General features: G+C 42.6%; 1 protein-coding gene across 1 annotated transcript in view; it reads left to right on the top strand.

Moving 5' to 3' along the window:
* Positions 1-5,889, top strand: part of ADGRV1 (adhesion G protein-coupled receptor V1) — a 290,582-nt gene extending 284,693 nt beyond the window's left edge. The window contains exon 91 of the mRNA XM_075138497.1: positions 5,250-5,889. Coding sequence (XP_074994598.1) covers positions 5,250-5,368 — 119 coding nt within the window. The 3' untranslated portion in view covers positions 5,369-5,889. The remainder of the gene's footprint in view (positions 1-5,249) is intronic.
* Positions 5,890-21,323: the final 15,434 nt, after the last annotated feature.

Here is a 21,323-nt window from a genome sequence, read left to right as displayed (position 1 = left end):
CGCGAGGTTTAATCTGGCAGCCAGGATCGGTGAGAATGAGGGTATAATCACAGCAAAGCTAAAATCTCATTCCTGTCCTCCTGCCCCACCCTTGCACTGCAGCTGGCCCCTCTCAGCAGTAGAAATGAAGGGTGACTGATGCAGGTTGAAAAAACCAAACAAACCCTCCCAGCCCAACTTTATTCTTTAACTTGCAACGGTTTAGTAATTCGCAGTTTGCAGTGCAGCACCACAAATAGATGCGCTGGCACACTTGGCCTTATTGCTAAAGAAATGTGTCAGAGAACTATGCACTCAGCCCTTGGTTCCGTAATCATTAATGCTGGGCCTAATTACAGATTAACCTGAAATACAGACTGGGTCAGATGAAGGCATACAACTGCATTTCAAGAAAATTAGGTGGACAACAGTGTACTGTTCTTAGCCAGCTTTTATGCTAGCTTTACGCAAGCTTTGCATCACGTGGCCAGAATTTTTTGTTTGGTGCGAGTAATCCAAAAACTGGACTTCTTCGATCATAAAGCCCTGGCCTCTGAATGCCTTATCACTTAATTCCTCCTTTCCATCAAATATGTTCATGTCCAGACAGACATATATAGTTAGGATTCACTCTGCTCACTATATCACTTCATCTCTTATACTGTGGGAATCTTTTGGAAGGCCAGCCAGCTCCAAAGCAGTTTATGTGAAGGAAATTATAGAACAATTATGGCAGCAAAAAATAATTTAGGGACATGTCCTGCCTATTGATATGTGCTAAAACTTTTTTTTTTTTAATGTTTATGAATATGGCTTAAATTATTTATTTTATTATATTTCATTTATGGCTTTTGTAATGAATCAAAGTCTTAGCTTCTACTGATTAGGGCAATTATTTACTGATTAGTTTTTGTTCATTGCACTAATTAACTTTAAAAGTGCTGTCATTTCGGACTAGATCTCATTTTTCCTCTGATTTCTTGTGCAAGGTTTATATTGATAGAGAATTTAATAAGACCATTGCCTTCCAGATTGTCACAGAGTCGTATGTTACTGTCACTGAGGGTAAAGCCCAATATAGCAGAATTCCCTAAGGACTTCTACTCTGGTTAAGGCTGGGGAGTTAAAAAGGGAGCCAACCGAATAAAAGTAGACAGAACCTGTCCCAAAGCAGCAAGCTGACCATCAGCTTTGCTCTAAAGCATAAATACCATAAATCCACGACAGCGTTACTGATCTCTGAGCTTCCATCCACATTCCCATCTCCTACAAATGCTTTTGTCCTCCCCCTTCTGTGATGCACAGAACTGAACCGATTCATTCCTTTGGGTGAGATGGGAATGCAAAACACAGCAAAGCCTCTGAGAGAGGCCCAAACCCCTCCAGAGCTGACTGGTGACCCTCCCCTGTAGGAAGTTGTTTGCAAAGACATTTATAGGTTAGAGCGGAGAATACCAGCCTAGCACATGGTACTTTCCAAATATACGTCGGACAGTATCAGTGGAGGATGTTGCTACATCCACATCTCAAGGTATTTTTGCTCTTAGTAGAGGCATATGTGATAAATCTTAAATAAATATTCTACACGGAGAATACCTGGAAAAATCTTCTGTATAAGTTAAAAACCCCACACAAATGCAGCTATTACAATAACGATGCTATATAAACCAACTCATAATTTTCAATCTAATACAGCTAGGGTTCCAAAGTCAGCATTTTTTAAACCTTGATGTTACCACTGTAAGTGCCTGGTTTAAGAATTAAGCATCTCATGTTGGGCATCCTGAACCAGAGGAAACATTTGGAATTTCAAATTCTGAAAGGTGTTCAGTGCAACGTCCTGGAGACTGTCACAGATAAATTGTAGGGGGTGGCAAAGTGCCGTATTCATGCCCTGCCGTATCAACCTACGTCGTTTCTGTTTTGAAGGGCTCACTTCACAGAAAAATAAGGAAGGAAGGGTAGACAGTTTGCATACTCATTCAACTTCTCGTTTGTGATTGCTCACAGATGTGCTACCTGTTGGCTGTTGAACACCACTGCATCCAGGAGGCATTTTTAGTCCAATCTGAACTTTATTCATAGAAGTCTGGATGTCTGTTGGTGTTTCTGTAAAGTCAAAACCCTGAAAGAAGAATTGAAGTTGGTTCGTGTAGCTTATTCAATTTCTATCTAATACGTCTCACACATACAATATAAATCATGATTGATTCAGAAAGCAAGATGGAAGTGCTTACGAGATAAAAGGTCTCCCCAGAGATAGGAGTACAGTAATTACAATTCCGTCTCCCTTAAAATGTTTTAGTGAAAGTTTGAGATATATCTGAACAAGCAGATGATAACATCTGGTGTTCGAGGGCACGTAGGAACGCACCGATGAAATCCTTCACCCAGTAGATGTCACTGGAGGGATCTCGCTGGGTTTGCAAAGCGAGCTGTGACTTTCCAGTTTCCAGCTAGTCCTTTGGTGCAAAAAAAAGAGGAAGGCAGGCCTCATTTTCCTGTGTCTTTTTCTTAAAATAGTTTCTTCACAAATTGGGGAAAAGTAATACTCCCCGCTACCATCCATCTTTAGCATCTCTAGGGGAGTACATGCTTTTGGGGGTCTGACTGAGTTTAAATTCTGCTCTAATCTGAGAACAAGCCGGACCTATGAACTCTGTGAAACTCCATCGTGTAAACAGTCGTACCCTTCCCGGTCTGCCGACTGTTTGGTCAGCTGGTATCCTGGTTACACGTCCTAAAAAGGATCAGCTCTTACAGAGTTTGTCTTTGCATCAGCAGCAGAGCAAGGCCCTTTAAACCCAAAGCAGCCTACTCCAGTCTCTGGTTTACCACGTTGCTGATAAGAGCCTCTGTAACAAAAAAAGTCTCCTCTTTGCACGAAGCATGTACAAAGCATGCACGTATGTGACATTTAAGAATATACATAGTGTAATACCGTATTAGGCCGGTACCCGATCTTTTTATAGTGACCAGCATGACATTCTTTAAGAAACCCCATACTGAATAATTGCAGGGTAGCCACCAGTAAGACAAATATCTTTCCAACCCCAACAGTCGGTGTTCACCTTAAAATCTGAACATGGGATGATCATGTTTATATAATATGATTTTAAAGGTTTTCAAGAATGTATTTTTTACCTTTTTGAAATTTGTACCCTCTTCAGCCTGAATAAATGTTTTGAGTCAATTCCAATGTTAATGTTGGTACATAAGAGGTATTGTTTTGTTTCTCCATTCAAAGTATTTTATTTACTTCAAGGTTATTACCTTGTTCTTCCGTCCCCAAATGGTAAATACAGCAGTCTGATTTATCTTCTCTATTACACTCATGTTTCCTTTCTAAAACAAAGAGTTTTAGAGAAGATAAGAAAAAAACCAAATAACTTACTTATGCAATTGCTGTTTTTCCCAGGACTTTCAAGCAGCTTTTAGTTATTAGGACCATGATTCAATGAAAAGGTTAAATATGCATGTAAATTTAAATCAGTAAGTACAGCTTAATCATCTTCAAGTATTTCAATGATTCAGAGCCTAACCTTCTTGTCTTTATTATTGTGTCTCTATACGTTGATGGATTTTTACTCTTGTCCTACTTTGACAGTGATTGCTGGTCTCTCAAGAGCTCGGGTCATAGAGACCCAAGAACAGGACTCATCTAGTAGATGTCAATGAATGCATGTTCAATCCGGGACCCAAACACCAAAACCAGGTGTAAGAAGGATCGCGGTGCAGAAATAAATACCCACTTTTCACCTGGATGCAGTAGGGCTGGGTTCACGCAGCGCTGCACCCGAGTTTGGCCCCTACCAGGACTTCTTCCAGACCTCTGCAGGAAAGCCTGCCTAGTCCTGCAGGTTCTTCTGCTCAGGTTCTCTGAATCAAGCTCCAAATTCAAGATTGCAGCCTGACTTCCCACCGTTGCCCCCTTTTCCATACTTCTTTTCTACTTGGGGGTGGTGGAAGGAAGGGTGCTATGGAGAAACTTTGTAAAGTGGAACAATAGGGGGCATAGAAAATGATGAGGTAACTCCGAAAAAGTAAATGACCCTTATCTTGTCTTTTGCCAAGCCAAAGCCTGGAATGTCAGCTGAGGCAGAAATAATAGGTGCACTGTACAGCTGATAGAAACTCCTGAAAATGTTTTTTAGTATGAAAATGCAAATCACTGCCTCTCCCAGCATACCCTGTTCAGGGCTTTTTGAGCCAAATGTCATTGCTTTGCAAATCCCTTGAACTGCGTGTAGTACAGATCTACTTCTGCCCAAAATGAATAGCTTCCCTAGTTGTTCGTAAGTGACATCGCTGTAACACCATGCCTGAAATTAGTCTGTCTTGAAATCACCATGCCTGATTACACTGATGGGCAGTTCCGCAGTTCTCAACAAATTTAAAGCCTAGACACCCTAAACTCTAACATGAGCCATGTATTTTTTAGGATTTGGTCTACAACTCAAAGAGAGGAGCTGAAAATGCACTGAAGTTCATAGTTACAACTGATATTCTGTGAAGAAGTGGTCTGAAAAAATACACATTTCATAAAAACTAGTGCAGGATTATGTATCTTCACACTAATCAACTCAGACCTCCCCCCAGAAAAAAACCCAAAGCCCCAAAAAACAAGAAGGAAGCAACAAGCTAGCAGAACTCCTGTGACAAAAGGATGGAGAAGGTGGCCTCCTGAGGTCTCTTCCAGGCACGTTTTGGAAGTTTCCATGGGCCAAAGTCTAGTATTCTCTCACAGTAGAAGAAAAACACAATACACCAGCTTGTGCCAAATGTGGGTTTAAAGAATATTTAGTCAGCGTCTTTTCTCATGTTGAAATTACAATCCTATTAAAACAGCTGGAATTATAGTTTAACAGGGAAATTGTATCATTAAAAATCAATTCTTCATGAAGAAGTCCTTGGAAATACTAGACTGTAACAGCCAGACCATGAACCCAGCCTAAGCCAGGCCTTGATTTATGCTCTTGTGATTTCAAGGCAACCTCTGAATAGCTATTGTGCCATTGACTGAGACAAATAAAGCGGCTGACAGTGGAATTATGAAAAAGCGTATCTGGATGGTACAAAACTGCGTCAGATAATGTTATAATCTGTGGATTCAGAATTGTAGACTAGTAATAGGAAACTTCCCATATCAGTGTGGGTAGGGAAGCATTTCAATAATCAGAATAAAGCAGAGCAGGACACGATATCACCATTTCTGTGTCGGGATTTCCTCTCACTGATTCTTTGTTTGTTTGTTTGTTTTGCTGTTTCAGGTGCAGGTCTCAGCGTCAGCGATAATGAATCTTGCCAGGGCAGCCAGGACGGCGGCAGCATGGCTAACTCCCAGATCGTAGAGCTTAGAAGAATACCCATAGCAGACACTCACCTCTAACTCCACGGCTTGCTTGGGTTTTTGTTGTTTTTTTGGTTTTTGTTTTTTTTAATTCAAGCCTCGGTATTTTTATATTTGTACTTCCTTTTGCACTAAAACACTATATGAAACTGTTTAGTAGGATGCTGTGAGCTTTACTGAACGTTTAACAAGGAATGTTTGCTTGAAGTTTTGTATATCAGAAAATAAACTGTAAAATTTTTACAGTGGCTGAGCACCAATAGATACCATGGCAATCGGCCTAGATTTGTATCTTGTGGCTAGATGACATACTTCACAAGCTGTAGCTTTTTTAATTAACCTGTACGTGTAACACTGATTAATAAAAGCAATAGAGTCTGTTTGATACAAACAAATCTGTTATTTCTGCTTGCTGCTTATGGAGCTGGAAGATGATGCAGACACCCTGTTGAACAGGAAAGCTTTTTAATTACACAGTTGTTCGAAGTTTCCTAAGCTGGTTTTTGAGTACCCAAATCTGTGAACTCTACAAATTCAAATAAAGACAGAGTCTTGAGCTGGAGAGCTTGCAATTTAAATTGTGACATGATAAAATGTGCCATGATCTGAAACAAACAGAGGGAAGGGGAGATGGAGGACAAGAGTAGAACCACTGGCAGCGGCATGCTGTTGACTGCGTTACCTTGCTGGTTTCATAATATTAGTTCTCTCACTCTTCTCACCGTCAGCAATGAGGGGGAATTCCAGAGAGTTGAATTTTCTGTTAATCTCTGTGGGTGCTACACAGATATCCCTGTTCTGACTGAAGGGTTCAAGTATTGCATTACAAACAGAGTTAGATCAGTAACCTGGGGTCATAAATGAGCAAGAAAAGTTCCTCCCCTGGAAAAAGAAAATACAGAGGAAGTATTTGAGAACAGAGAGGGGAGGCAGGCTGATCTTGTAGGAATCATTAACTCTGCTTCTGCACAGGCACTCTGGAAGAAAAACACATTAAAGCAGGAGACCGAGGGAATTTTCCTCTGAACATTTCTGGGCATAATATAGAAATACAGTAAATGAGAATGCAAGCCTTTCATACCTTCTTCAGGAACTTGCCTAAAGGCTTAATGCTGGGCAAGCGCTGAGCAACAGCCTCTCCCTTTAAAAGGAAACTTTTCTTACGGAAACCTGTCCGTGAATTTTGCTACAGTGACACACAAATTTTAGTGTATCTAATTACTTATTGAGCTGAAAAACCAAGCAAACCCCACTTCTGCGTCCCAGTTCTGTAATAGCTGGTAGGAGTGCACAGCTCACAGTCATCACTCATAACCAAAGCAGACATAATCTTTAAGGTCTAATGCAAAAGCATTCACAGACACAGGAAAGTATTTCCAGTCAGCAAAGCCCTTAAACAAGTGCTTTTTAAGTACACATTTGAATTGATGGGAAATGAGAGTATGTCTGTATTTAATTAGTACGTGTTCTGCTGCATCGAGTCTTGAATTTCTGACTCCCAGGAATCTCGTTGGCTCTTTGTGCTGGTCACGGTACGGAGCAAACAGGGCCAACTCTTTGTGGTCAATGGCAAAACTTACTGGGGGGTGATGGTGGGGGGAAATGAGCCTTGCTTCACCACGGGCAACGTACAGAAGCGCAGGGCCGTCAGGGAGACCCATGCCCTGTGCAGAAGGGGCAGCCTTTAAAATTGCATCTGAAGCATAGTGGGCAACTTTATACCGGAGTGAACCATCTAAGCATATTTTATAATTCACTTTTCTGCGCATACCTGCACCTGCTGAAAAGGGACTTTCTGGGCACTTGAATGAACTGCAAGTATCGTCGAAATAAGTCTCTCAGTCTGGAGTTAAAGTTAGGTTTTGACACTTTGCAATATAGTACTTTTTTATTTTCTACACAGGAAACCTGGCTCTTGAAGAGTTTTTAAATTTTATTTCATTCTTCCTGAATCAACTGAGCATTGTCCATTTGCTGATACTTCTCATCTACCCACTAAAGCCCCAACGTGAAGCCTGGCCCTGCAGAACGGTTGCAACACTTGCTCAGTTGTGAGAGAGTCGGGGCTGTAGCAGATGTTTCATTACTCACAGTGCATGCTACTACACGCTGTGAGAAAGCTTATAAAAGAGGGATGTTTGTTTGATTTTGACTCACCACCATAAATGTTAATACTTTGTGTCACTTCAGCTTGTTGCACAACTGGCCTGGTTAGGGATTTACTGTAAATGCATCAGCATTTTCAGAGCAGATCAGGGGGATGACGTCCACTGCCAGCAGTTGTTGAATTTTAAGTCTCTAGGTGGTGCTCACATGGTTTAAGATCATGAGATGGATTTTGTTATTGTTCTAGAAACTTTTTTTTTTTTTTTTTTTTAAAGAAAGTATTCTGTCTGTAGGAAATTCAGTGTTTTAACAGCACGGGTCTCCCTCAGCTCCTTTTTGCTGTTCCTTGAGCGGTTGCGACGGGAGCAGGGCAGCGGCGTGCTCTGACTCAGACCTGCCCGGCAGCCGCCCCGGGGCAGGAGGGGTACCTGTCCCCTCGGCTTGACCTAACCCCGCCGGACTGAACGCCTCCTGCCGTTCCCTGATCTCAGGCGCTATCTGAAATTTGATAGAGAGTGTAAACATCTCTTTGTTTCTGTGAGATGAATGAATCCACAGCTAGATGGCTTTCAAACCAAGCGTCGCCACAGGGCTTGCCACGCTAAGATGACTGTAACTCATTCAACCCTTTGCCTTCTTCCTGCGTAGTGAAGAACACCAGGACACTTGCTGCCTTTGCTTTTTTCCCTATAAAAGGAGCCATCATTTCTCCACGAGAGGCCATTCTCCATGTTTTGAGGGGTAGAAGGAGCTGTGGTTGAAATGGATGTAACGTTTCGTAGTTCGCAGTGTGAAGGAGACCCCCTTTCCAGACAAGCTTCACCTAAAGCTACTTAAATATGTATGTAGATCAGATGAATGAATGGATGTGTTTCAGGAGTTTATCACCACTCATATGCCAACATAAGTAAATTCACTTTTGTAAAAGATGTCTGAATATATTTCATGTTCAAGTGATGAAAAATGCTAAGTTCAACAGACATCTTTTAGGTTATGTTTTAGAGAAAGCCCCTGTAGAAGATTCTGATTTCACTTTCTTGGCACATATCCAAAACAAGTCAACTCAAGTGCCAGGGACTCGAACAGAAATACTCGGATTTTTTTTTCTTTAGAACTTAGTTGAGAGCCCCCAATATATCCATGTTCTGTCTCTACCACGCAGATGCTTAGTACTCCAATATCCTACCTCCAAAGTCATCATCCTGCTGAGAACTGCACAGTGAGAGCTTTGATCTGCAAAGGATTAAATCGTATTGAGAGCTTTACAGCAATAAAGTGCCTATGTGCTCAACATAAAATTATGTTAAATTGACTGATCACGCAGAGGTTTGACTAGAAAATTGCTTAAGTTCAGGCACATCCTGACTTCAGATACGTTTCACTATCGCTCAGCCTATACTGTGGACCTTGAGCTACTATTGTCGATTCTGCTTCACCAGCACTGGTGTAAAGCAGTAAGAAATCAGAATGTCTGCCTGGTTTGCTGGCAGCAGAATTTGCTCCTGTGTTACTTCTACTGGCAGTAACGTGTAGTGAAAATAGCACACGCAAGTTTGGGCTCATCTGCTCAATTTAATATGTTATTCTGTTGATTTCCACAGAAAAAAAAATCAAAAAGAATTTCCATTTTTCATTTCATGGTTCAAAATCATCTTCTATGCAATAAATACATTGACATAATTACAATGTAACACCCTTGTGTGCAATAAATACATGGAAATAATTGCAATGTAATACTCCAGCATTATGAGTATTAAATACCAGTAATCAGTAATGATGCACTGAAACTGAGAAGACAGTTGTGTAAACTGGCCTAAATGTTAGCCCAAAAACCCTAAGAATGGTTTTGTTTGGTTGGCTCGGTTTTAACCAAGTCAAAGTTGTGTTCACGCTAGCATTTTCACAAATACACAAGATTTGGAGAAAATTATAAATACCTTATTTTTGTTGTTACTGCATTTCAACTTTTTTTGCGTTCTGTGCAAACCCAGAGATTAATGTGGCGTCTCTTTGGTCCTGCCGTCCTGCTCGGCATCCGCAGGAAGGGGAATGCTTTGCTCTTCCTGGAGCTGGCGGTTTTACTCACAGGATTATTTTGCCAATGGCTCGTACTACCGAATGGCTGAAGGACTTTCCTGGGTATCCAGAAAAGAGAAATGTATTCTGGGAACTGTGAGCACAGAGCTTGAGAGCACAGGTTTAATAACCCTGAGCCACTCCCTGGCTAAAACGTACAGCTTGGAGATGGCCCCAGGAACGTCTCATAACGATGGCTGGTGTCAAAAGTGCCAGGAAGGGTTTTTACTGAAGCTGTCAGGATTTTCCCCAGCTCAGCAGGTAGGCTTTGGAGACAGTGTGGTCACTCCTGTGCTGCAGTACCGCTGATCTGAGCACACAGTGATTTTATCCAGAGATGCTCTAACTTCCAAAAGCTGTCATCTTCAGTGTGCCTCTACTCTTCATGCAGAGCAAATAGCAGCATCTGGGCCATCTTTTCATGGTTCAAAGTATGTGTGAAACACAGCTACGTGTCACTGTGTACACACAGACAGAAAATAATTATGGGATATAAGAATTTAATATCATAAAAATAAATTCCGTTTCAATCTGGAAGCTAAAACGCTGTGCTCCAGGTTATGAAACAGGTTTCCCTGGAAACTTCTTGGCTCCTGCTTTGCAATTCCTGAACCGGCTAAGCGTGTGATTTCCCCTAACTGGAAAGAGTCATGCATCCAGGCATGGGCCATACAGTTGCCAACAGGGGTGCAAGAAAAGGGGGTGCCTGAAATCTCCCTTTGCTCTCAGCCTCCCGCAGTGCGCAAGCATGTGATGCATCACCTGCAGCCCCTCTGAGCAGGACCCATCACCATGCCGCTGCCTCGGGTCTGTCTTTCCCCACAGAGGGGAAGTAGAGAAGCAAATACAAAGATTTTCCCATCTGGCAAGGACCAGACAGGTTTCTGCTCCGTGCGCATGCAGGGCCACATTTCTTTTTGCTTTGGGAGAACATGTCCTGGAGATTGGAGCAGAGCAGGAGGAAAAGAACGGACAAAACAAACAAGGACCTCACTGGAAATCCTTGTTGAGTCCTGATGAAGGGAGATGGCGAGCTGTTCCTCACCAAGCGCGTGGCTGCAGGGTGATTAGGCGGTCAGCCCCGCCGCCTCTGCCGCGGCACACAGGCAGTATCCGCACCAGCAACTCAAACGGGGCTTGTTCTCCGGTGCTTCAGCCCCAAAAGGAGCCCTCTTTGCATCTGTTCTGCACGCCACGGATATTGTTTGCAACACTCCTTGACGCAGACATCTGAAAATACCCCATCGACCAAGCTTTTACTGCTGAGTGAGCGATCCTTCTCCCAGATGTCCTGCTTGTCCAGCACCTCAGTCGCTGCTCTGGGCCCACGTTCCTTCCCAAAGAGGCTCTTTATCCACTTGTTCCTTCTGACAGCATTTGCCTCAATAGCAAATGGGCTTGTGCTCCCTCTTCCTCAGTCAGATATGAGGACAGAATGCCAAATATGAATCTTCTGGTTTTCTGTCGTGTAAGAAGGAACCCGTTTCCTTCTTAATTTTTTGTTGTTCTGCAATTACCATGTTTTGTACCTTCTGCTGGGTAAGTTCCTAAGGAGTCATGTCCTACTCCAGCAAAAAACACTTGAGACCATCCTCAGAGTTGAGCGTGTGCCTACTTTGGCTATTCGGATGGCAAAATACATGGTTCACTGGTTAATATGTCTCCACCCATGTGAATCCTCTATCCAGCTATTGTCTGTTACACATTTAATAAAGCTGATCTAGCCATTTTAACTGGGACTTTCTGCAAGTTTCGGGACATGCATGCTTTCTTGTGGTATCTCTTGATTTTTCTGTCCCAGCGAATGCTGAACCCTTGCCTGCGCTGAGGCACAGCCATGCGCAGGCGGTGGAAGCTCTCCACTCCGATCGTTAGACTAGACTCAAGGTTTAAGAGGTGAGTTTGAACTTGGGGGGCTGCAGAGGGCCTGAATCCCTGCCCTCGTTTGTGAGCAGTGTGATTAGCTGTCTACTGTATAAAAGGTGAGATGTCTACTGTATAAAAGGTGAGATGTCTACAGCTTCTGCCATCCGTTACGTGTGCTCTGGGCAGTTCCTTGGCAAGGTGAGAGTAGGTAGGAAAAAAATACAGCTGTAGAGCAGAAGCAAAGAGGAGAAACTACTGAGAGCTTCCTTGCCTTCATTTTTTCATGTTTTCCATCACCCAGTCTCTTCCCACTATTTCCATATGCGTGATGCTCTGCCTTCTGACGAGCATTGCAAGCCTATTCAGAGCACCTAAGCAAGGTGCTCCTGCGATTCTCCTCCAAGGACCATGTGCCTACAGCTTTTAGGTTCTTCCATCTTGAGAGCCAGATTTAACAAAATCATGTTACTTTCCAGCGCTAAGGGGCTCCGCAGGGTTAAGAGTGCATCAACTCCTTATATTCAGTGCTGGCAGAAGACCTGTTGCACATTAGAAGACCTCTAATCCTGGTCCTCAGTGGACTAAGGCTGACCTACGGCAGCGGTGTGGACCATTGCTCTTTGACCGGCTGGGCAACAGTCTGCCCACCTTAAAAACCATGCTCTGCCGTGGAGTGCAGAGCAAGAACCAGCAGGGCAAATGCCAGGCAGTTATTAGCAAGCCTTCTGACTTGCAAATGGAATGGCTCATTACAAACTTTGGGAGATTAATATTAAAGATAATTCCTCTGATCATGGAAAAGAATCCCACGTAGCCTCAGGAGATGGACAGCTAAATCCTCGGAGCCAGTATACACAGTTATGCCATCCAACCCTGGGGACATAGACCTTGTTTTTGAAACCAGCATGCTCTAGAGGAGAAAGTAAATGGAAAAACAATATCATCTTGCTTTTCTAACCCAGAAAAGGAGCCTTGAATGTTCATGAAAACAATCTTTTATTGCAAAGGAAACAGAAGTTGAGATTTTTCTGCTCCTCATAAAACTGAGGCTAACGTGATTTAAAAATGTCATAGCTTTCTGAAACTGTGTGAATTAGCAAAGAAACAGAGTGTGCACTTCTGTTCACATCTTCTCTGGTTATATTCAAATACTCTCAGAAATACTTTTTTTTTTTTGCGGAAGTACTAGTTAACAGAGGCAGTGTTTTACATATCATATGAAGTAAGTTAACATCTAGATCATAAAACACACAGCTAGTGCCTGTAGACCACAAGTGTTCGGAATTCATTAGTTCTGACTAATTGAACTGCTTGTTACATATTTTAATCTGATATCTACTCTAGAAGGAAAATTGTTGTGTTGAAATTAATTAAAGCCCTTTTTTTTTTGTCAGATATGAGTTTTATATTAGTAGTGGCAATACATGTTTTGTTCAAAATTAGGTCCATTATTTCTAGTTTTCCTGGGGGAGAGGGAAATAAAAGCATATTTAATTCCTTGTCCTGGAGAGAGAGCTTCTGTATTGTGAGTATCTCAGTATTTTATGAATTAGTCTTAAATTTAAAGAAATAAATAAGGCTTTAAATAAATAATACTCCTTGAATTTGGGAGAGGAGGTTTGAAAGTGAGATGTTTGCATTTCTACATTTCTATAGAAAGAAGAATACAGAGAGCAGGAAAGGATGGGGGAGGTTTAATCCCATTAAGTGTGAAGAAGAAGAGCGTCTTCCTGGTAAGACCCATTCTAGGCCAAAACTGAAAACACAGAAAACAAATCAGTGACAGTGGGTGTCATTGTCTTAGCCTGATTATTAGCAACTGCAGGATTTCGCCTGGGGTGACTGTTTTCGTTTGTACTGGCAGGGTACAGTTGGCAGCGACCGCCTACGGCTTCTCAAGGTCAGGTCATGATCCAGTAGCTCTCAAGACAATATTTCTTGACATCAAATTTCACTGGCTATATTTTGTATTTACAGGCATGAAAATCTGGTCTTAACTGACTTGTGTTGTGAACATAAATCCTGTTTTTGCTTTGCAGGTGGAGAAACCAAATCTCCCGATCTCCCATAAAAACCTGGAATTAGTCAATTCAGTGTGAGGGTGCGTGCAATCCCAGCCAAGCAGCAGAATGCAATGACTTGACAGGTCAGCTTTAGAAAGACTTCACCCCAAAGTGGCTGGCCCTTTACATTGAGATGTGAGCTTGCGATCCTGCGTATTGGCATATACTTGGTCTCCAACATGACAGCCGGCAGCTGCCCCTCCAGAGAGCAGAAGATACCTCCGCTCAGAGGCAGCTGATGGGCAGAAGTGCCACCTCCACCGGCAATGCAGATGCAGGCGGTGGACCCGGCTCGCTCGCAGCCCTTGAGCCGTAACGCACGAGCTTGGTGCTCTTGCCTGCCCACTGCCATCCTATGCAAAGTCCCAGCACCAGTGCACTTAACGCTCGCCTGCCCTTGGCTTTCCACTACAGAAACCGGAGCGTATCTGAAACCATCGCTCTTATTGCTGGCTAGGACTTTATCAAGGTCAAGTTCGCCACCCACTCCCCACGTACATTAGTGCCCCTCCAGGAGGTATTTGCATACAGCAGAGACAAAATAGATTTTGCTTCTGTCACCTCCTTTGCCCAGAGCATCGCTTCCCCCTTCTCCTGCAGCCACAGTGAGAGCCTTGGGTGATGCCCAGATGACGACTTGGATCTTCTGCCTCTCCCAGTCCTTGAGGGTGTTTATCTTAGCTCTAGGATCATGATGTAGGGATGATCTTCCAGAAGACTATTGCTCGCATCCAGATTGCAGGTCTAGGTGGGACAGAGATAAAATATTGCAGTGCCCAAGCTTCGGGTGTCTTGAGGTTGGAGGTCTTGAAGAAGAACCTGTTGCACCTGGTCAAACTCTCCTTTATGTCTTCAGTTATTGCAGTCTCATGGATCGTGCAAGTTCCAGCTATGTTCTGGAAGAAACAACAGTTCGTTGTCTGGACCCCCAGGACATGCATATGACTAACATGTTAGGAAAGAGCTTTGGAAACTGGTTTGGCACAAGGTGAGAGAGGAGAGGACATGGGAAGCTCCAGGTCTGGGCTCTTGAGGCCCAACAGGTAAGGAGGAGAGAGCAGGCTAGCTTGCTGGTGTCCTGGGATCTTTCCAGGTCTCAGCTTTAGCCAGCACCAAGGCTACCAGGAGCCCTCACTGAATTGCATGATGTGGACCACCTGGGCCCATGGCAGCCCAGCCCACAGCCCAGGATCAGCAAAAACTGACCTGGCTTCCTTGTAAGCAGGACCTGGAGAGTACGTGGTTGTGAAGCTACCTTATCTTTGCTCAACCAGATTACATAGTCAATAAAGGTGGTTTAAAGTCTTGTGATACAAGGCTCATCCCTGGCTGTTTGGCCAATTTTTCTCTGAGGCCATAAAAATAGGTGTATTTGATTCCGAGAGGTTGTTTCAGGCTTGTTTTTTGTTTCTGGATTGATCTTTAACTGGTTTACAGGGACGCTGGGAGGGCTGGAGTGAGCCACGCTTCTACCTGTGTTTCAGGCTGTCAAGTTTGGGGCAATGCTCACCTGGTTTTTGTTGGGCTGAAGGGCTATCAAGAAGGTACGTGGGCTCTATGGCACAGGCTGGACAGTTGGTATGTGCACAGTGCAAGTCAGCGATGGGCAGCATGCGTGTGGCAAGGGGCTGTGGTGGTGGGCGGTGAGTTAGAGCCTGCTCCTTGCCTGCCGTCGTTGCCTGCTGTAGAAAGGACACAACTGGTTTGAGCCCTCCAGCTCAGTGAATTCAGACTTCAGCTTCTTCCAGAGACACTAGTTTTAAGTTCCAAAAAACTAAGCTTTTGCATTTTCAGGCAAGAGTTCCAGAGTATCAGTATTGTCGGTTTGTATAAAAATTATTAAAATTATTAAGAATACAAACCAGCAGTTTACTGTGATGTTACTTTGGTAAGTAATAAAAATGTGAAGGCTTTTGTATGCGTCAAGAAGCTGGAAAGATACACCAAAATATACATATTATTAATGTCTGATTAACTGTCTCTTGCTCTTGATACAGCTATAATTTTCACCATTCAACAAGACAGGGCACTATCTTTACATATGACTAGTATACTCCGGAATGCCTGACCTTGATTAAAAACAAACATGCTTCTCAATGTTAAAGGAAGAGGAAAGGAAATGCTATAGATAACATGCTAAGTTCCTTTTTTTTTGTTTGTGGTTGTGTCTCTGTTTTATTTTTTTCTTTCATACATAACTACAAAATACTTGAAGTAAGCACTGGACGCTGCTGCATTTAACCCTACGCAAACACAGAGTCTTTAACATCATCTAAAGATCAAGGTTACATTTTTGCTTGGAGGTAATATAATAATATTTGTTTGGACTTTGTGATTGAATAGGAAGAGAGAGCATTTGACTGAAAGTGAATGCTTTTTCCCATGGAAAGCAGCCTGAATATTCAATCATTAATTTGCAAAACAAACAACCCAAAAGAACTTGGCTTGTGCCTTCCATATGTATCTAATGGGATTTATTCAGAATTAACTGCGTATACGGGCACGCCACGTGACACTTGGTTGCAGTTTCCGTTTGGCTGCAGGTTTTTCACTTTGAACCAGCACCCAGTGTGCGGGGAAGGTTCACGGTGCCACAGGGTGTGATGGTGATGATGATGATGGGGAGCAAGACACCTTGACAGTCCCTTACGCTAACCTGTTGCATGACAGCATGACTCCTTAGGGCATCAGTAGGGTACTGCTCTGCTCTCCTGCTCTTCCCTGCTCAAATGCTCCTCCTTAAAGATTTTATTGAGAGCAGGTGCTTGCTGAAGATGAAGATGAACTTGCTGTGCCCGAGGAAAGCCACTAAAAGCAATGAAAAACTGTTGAAACGGGACATAGTGGCCTTTCCAGGAATACGGATGCCTTTACCACTTCTTTGCAATCTCAGTAATGTTTGGGATATATTTGTGTACAGCATACCACGAACATTAGCATGTCATGCATGCTAGGAGATGTATGATTAAGGGTTTAAATCCATGTTAGTTTGAAATGGGTGAATCAAAGTGATTGGGACATCTCTCCCCATCCCCCCCCAGCTAAAATATTAATAATGCCATGTGCTGAATTTTCAAATTGAAAGAAACTATCCAACATCTGCTAAATCCACACTGAAACAAAAGCAATGAAACTTGTCTCAGTTAGGGTTTCCAAGACACCCATCACTCTAGTAATTAAGTGATTCCTTGCTTCTCAAACTGTACCAGCCACTGCCAAATAAAATACAACCATTTAATCATGTTAAATTAGAGCTATAATAATATTAGTCATTGCCTAATAGCCTTTTTTAAGCCACTAGAAAAGTAAAGTCTTGCCAAGAAGACTGTTACCCTTCCACAGTATAAATCAATAAATCATAATTGTATTGCGTACCTTGACCTCTTTTCTACCACAGCGTGGAAAACAAACAGCAGGAAGCCAGAGGCTGGTTAAGTAATTTAAAACAATTTGTAAACTATAATTCAAGGGACTGGTTAGGCCTATTAATTAGTAAATCATTCATAATCTCAAAAGTATTCAAATGCACTGGATTTCAGCAAAATATACTAAGTGGAGCAATCTGATAACGTCGCTGCTACCATGAGGGGCTGTAAAAGACTCTGTTCTTTTCAACTGTTTCTGTTAATGTTTGAACATAAATTGGTGAACACATGCTAGAAAGTAATTAGTCAATTGCAACCATTCCACTAAAGCTAGATGTGTCATAAATTACGGCTAGCCAGAAGACCTTTATTTTTAACCACTAATTACTGATATTTTCATCAATATTCCCAAACTCGTATTTCTGCAGCCACTGCAGGCACGAGTCAGAGCTTTTTTCCCTCTTCTTTGCTCTAAATTAGCTGCTTTCTGGCAGTGTTTCTTCACTGCTTTACCCTCATTTTATTCACAGTCAGTGGTGGGAAATCACCAGCTCTGGACTCCTAAAGCTGCATCTGTGCTGTGGGTATTTACAACAGGGCAGGGCACATTCTCCGGAATAACAGTCCTGGTTGGGTTAGAAAGGATTTAGAAAAGACTGGGATTTAGAAGGAATTTTTATGTGATCCTCAAAACACCAGCTAAACCCTTTGGGCTTCGTCCCCCTTTCCTGGAATGGCTTAAGTGCCGTTTATTTGTAGCTGTCCTAAAGTGCTCCCTGGGATAGCTCAGGAGCTTGACATATGTATCATGCCAAAAAATAAAGACAACTTCCAAATCATAGAATCATAGAATCATTAAGGTTGGAAAAGACCTCTAAGATCATCGAATCCAACCGTCAACCCAACACACCATGCCCACTAAACCATGTCCCTAAGGGCCTCATCTACACGTCTTTTAAATACCTCCAGGGATGGTGACGCAACCACTTCCCTGGGCAGCCTGTTCCAAGGCCTGACCACTCTTTCAGTAAAGAAATTTCTCCTGATGTCCAATCTAAACCTCCCTTGACGCAACTTGAGGCCATTTCCTCTTGTCCTATCGCTTGTTACTTGGGAGAAGAGACCAACCCCCACCTCGCTACAACCTCCTTTCAGGTAGTTGTAGAGCGCGATGAGGTCTCCCCTCAGCCTCCTCTTCTCCAGACTAAACAACCCCAGTTCCCTCAGCCGCTCCTCATAAGACTTGTGCTCCAGGCCCTTCACCAGCTTTGTTGCCCTCCTCTGGACACGCTCCAGCACCTCCATGTCCTTCTTGTAGTGAGGGGCCCAAAACTGAACACAGGATTCGAGGTGCGGCCTCACCAGTGCCGAGCACAAAGGGATGATCATCTAACGATGCTAAATACCTTACTTAGCATGAGAACTAAACCTCGAATGGTAAGGAATCAGATTATCCAGGGCTGGCAACTGGGTGAAGTGTCTCCCACCCTTGAGAAGTCATCCTTGAGAAAGACCGTATTACTAAGCGAGGCCGTAGGAGAAACGAACAGAGCAGTTTAAGCCTTGGGCGTGTGTGAACAAGCATCAGCGTTTATCAACTGCAGCAGAAAAGCTGATGCAGTGACTGAGATGTGGCTGGACTGTGTTTGTATAAACACCGTGGCTGGTGCCGCACGAAGACTGGCGTGCCAGCCCCGGGAAACTCCAAGTCGAGAGTGAAGCACTTGAAAGGAGGAAGTGCGTAAAAGAAAAATATAAATACTTTCCAGGAATGCTTATACTGTTTAGACATTTCAAGGAAAAAAAAACAAAGCAAATGCAAAGCACAGGGAAGAATAACAACAATATTTCTGGAAAAAATTGTTTCAGAGCATTGTTTATTGAGTGCTTCCTTGCTGTTCTAATTATCCACACGATATGCAGCATTTATATATAAAAAATAAAGATTAAATCCTCACTTAAGGAAGAAAAAATTCTGATCTTCTAGGAAGGAACAGTCTGAGGGAAAGGGATTGGCTGGGTTGTTACTACTTAAAAACAATTTTATTAATATTTATAAAGTTTAGTGAATATTTATATTCTTTGCTTTTTCCTGGTGCCTCACTGGGTCAAGACAAGCTTATATATTACATTATTATTTATTGAGTCACTGTTCATTTTCCCGTTAGTAGCAGCAGGATATGTTCTACTTCTCTGGCGATAATTTCCTTCTCTAATGTATTCAGTCCCTTTTCGAAAAACATGGGGTGGGGGGAGAGGAGCTTTCAATTTCATATTAGCAACCCAAACGTTTCAGTCAACTCTTGCTAATCTTATCAAAATTCACCGACATCTAGAAGCAACACCTACCTACAAATCCTTAGTTATACCTTACTTGACTTTGGTGTCAGGGAAGGTGCCTACGAGCGCAGTTTCAGTCTGGTTTTCACACTGGGACTAGAAATGCCACCAGCTGACACAATGAAAATAAAGGGGCCATTGCAATTACAGGTTCGTCATTGCATTTTAGACTGCAGAAGGCTGTGGTCAGGAACCTGAACAAACTCACGCCGTGCAATAAAGCTCTCAAAGCACACACACGCAGGGGAGAGCAAAAGTACAGTTTACCTAGGGAGTTTCAAAAACGGGGCTTGCACAAACTACCTGTTAGACAAAGGCCTTCAAAGTGTGGGTGTTCAACAGGAGACTTTCCTAGTCCTCCAAGAGAAAAATGGGCATTGGTCTTCATCTTGACCTAGCTCAAGCCCAGCTGCCTCCTTGCACCCGCACCCCGCTGCCTGTCTGAGCAAAGGGGCCAGTCCACCTTAGGAAAACTCCTAGTTGAGTTGCGTCCTCGCACGTGGATGTGGACATACCTGGGTTAACGTCCGTGCTGGTCAGCAAGAGCTGCAAGGGTGAAATGACCCATCAAGAGTGGCCACAAGGTGCTTCGTAATGTCACGCTGGCTCTGGTCTTCATCCAGACCCCTCAGGGAAGCGCGGAGTGAAGCTTTGGGGGTCCTGGATGTTAAAGCAGCTTAATAAAAATCAAAATGTGTGCCTGCGTCTGTCTGTGTGTCCCAAAACTCTTTGACGCTAACCCATGCTTATTAACGTTAGCAGATGATTTAAAATATTTTCATTAAAATTTAAGGTTTCAGAGCAAAAAGGAGATCCCTCCCTGCCTCTGGAGGCAGAAGGAAGGCTGTCCCTGAGGGCCTGAAGATACCGTGTGCGGCTCCATCCCAGTGCATTTTTTTTTTTTTAATTGTATTTGGAATTTAGCAGCATTCTGCTTTAGGAATTTGCAGTAAATAGGACATGTCAGTGTATTTATGCAAGAAGGCAGCTGTTGGAGATGTATGGCCTGAAGAAGTGCTAGAAAGCAGTAAAATGTGAGTCTGGAGCACAATATTCACAGAAAAAATGAAAGCATATATAGCTGGCTTTTGTCCTCATTGGGCAGACAGCACACTGAGTCAGAATTTTTTACTTTCCTTCTTACTTTCCTTCTAATTTTTTCTTCTTTACTTTTCCTTCTAATTTACTTTCCTTCCTCATTTTTCGAGCATCAGGTTGGATAGCAAAATCCAGGATTTAAAAAAAGAAAAAGAGGCCCCACTTTAGGTGAACAAACTCTTTGTTTTTTTTCAGGTACATGGCTTACTTATTTTTCCTTTAGAAAAAAGTATCAATTGCTTTATATTTTTGGTGACTTCATCAGTTGCATATGGTGGGAAAGAACACCTCCCCACTGCTGAAGGTGTCATGTGAGGAATAAAATTTAATTTTCCTAGAGCTAGAAATGGAAATGTGGCTGTTGTTTGGGATCTTGAGACAGCTCAGATTTCTGTACTGGAGGAAGATATTTGGAGAACTCAGCTATGCGTGATGAACAAATTAAAAAGAAATTCTAAGAAAATTGAAAATTCAGCTAATGTAAACTGTTGCTTCTTACAATTTAACCTCCTACTATGAGCATCATGTAGTTTAGCCATGTAGTGGGTTTGATGTAAAAGAAGGGTAGCAGAAGGATTCTGCCTTTGCTTGTCTTTGATTTGTTTGATTCTTGCTTTCACTTCTACTGAGAACATTTCAACTACTTAAAATTGTTCATTTGAGAATTCTTTGCTTGGTTTTTCCCCCCGCACTGTCCCACACTTTGTGTTTACATAAACATATTAACGGATACTAAATGAATATACCATTATACTGTTCTTAGTGTCGGACAGTAGGCTGTGGCACAGTGCATGTGGTGGGATTTAACCACAAGAAAATTCTTCTTAGAGTCTGATACCTGTGTAGGACACTTGTGGCTCCAGTTGTAATAGTATACACGTACACACATCTATTCAGTTTTAGAATAACTGAATTGAAATTTTTAATAGTGAATGATGTTATATTTGTATGTAACCCGGTGTGTGTGTGTGTGGGGTGTGTGTATATATATATATGTATATATATAATGGCATTGCTTCCCAACTTTCACAAATCTGTTGGGCACATACTGCTCACTTATTCGTCACATGCTATATGTTT

The sequence above is a fragment of the Calonectris borealis genome, chromosome Z, assembly GCF_964195595.1.
Source record: "Calonectris borealis chromosome Z, bCalBor7.hap1.2, whole genome shotgun sequence".
Classification (NCBI taxonomy): domain Eukaryota; kingdom Metazoa; phylum Chordata; class Aves; order Procellariiformes; family Procellariidae; genus Calonectris; species Calonectris borealis.
Note: the sequence above shows the minus strand (reverse complement) of the source record. Positions and strands in the feature narration are given on the sequence as shown.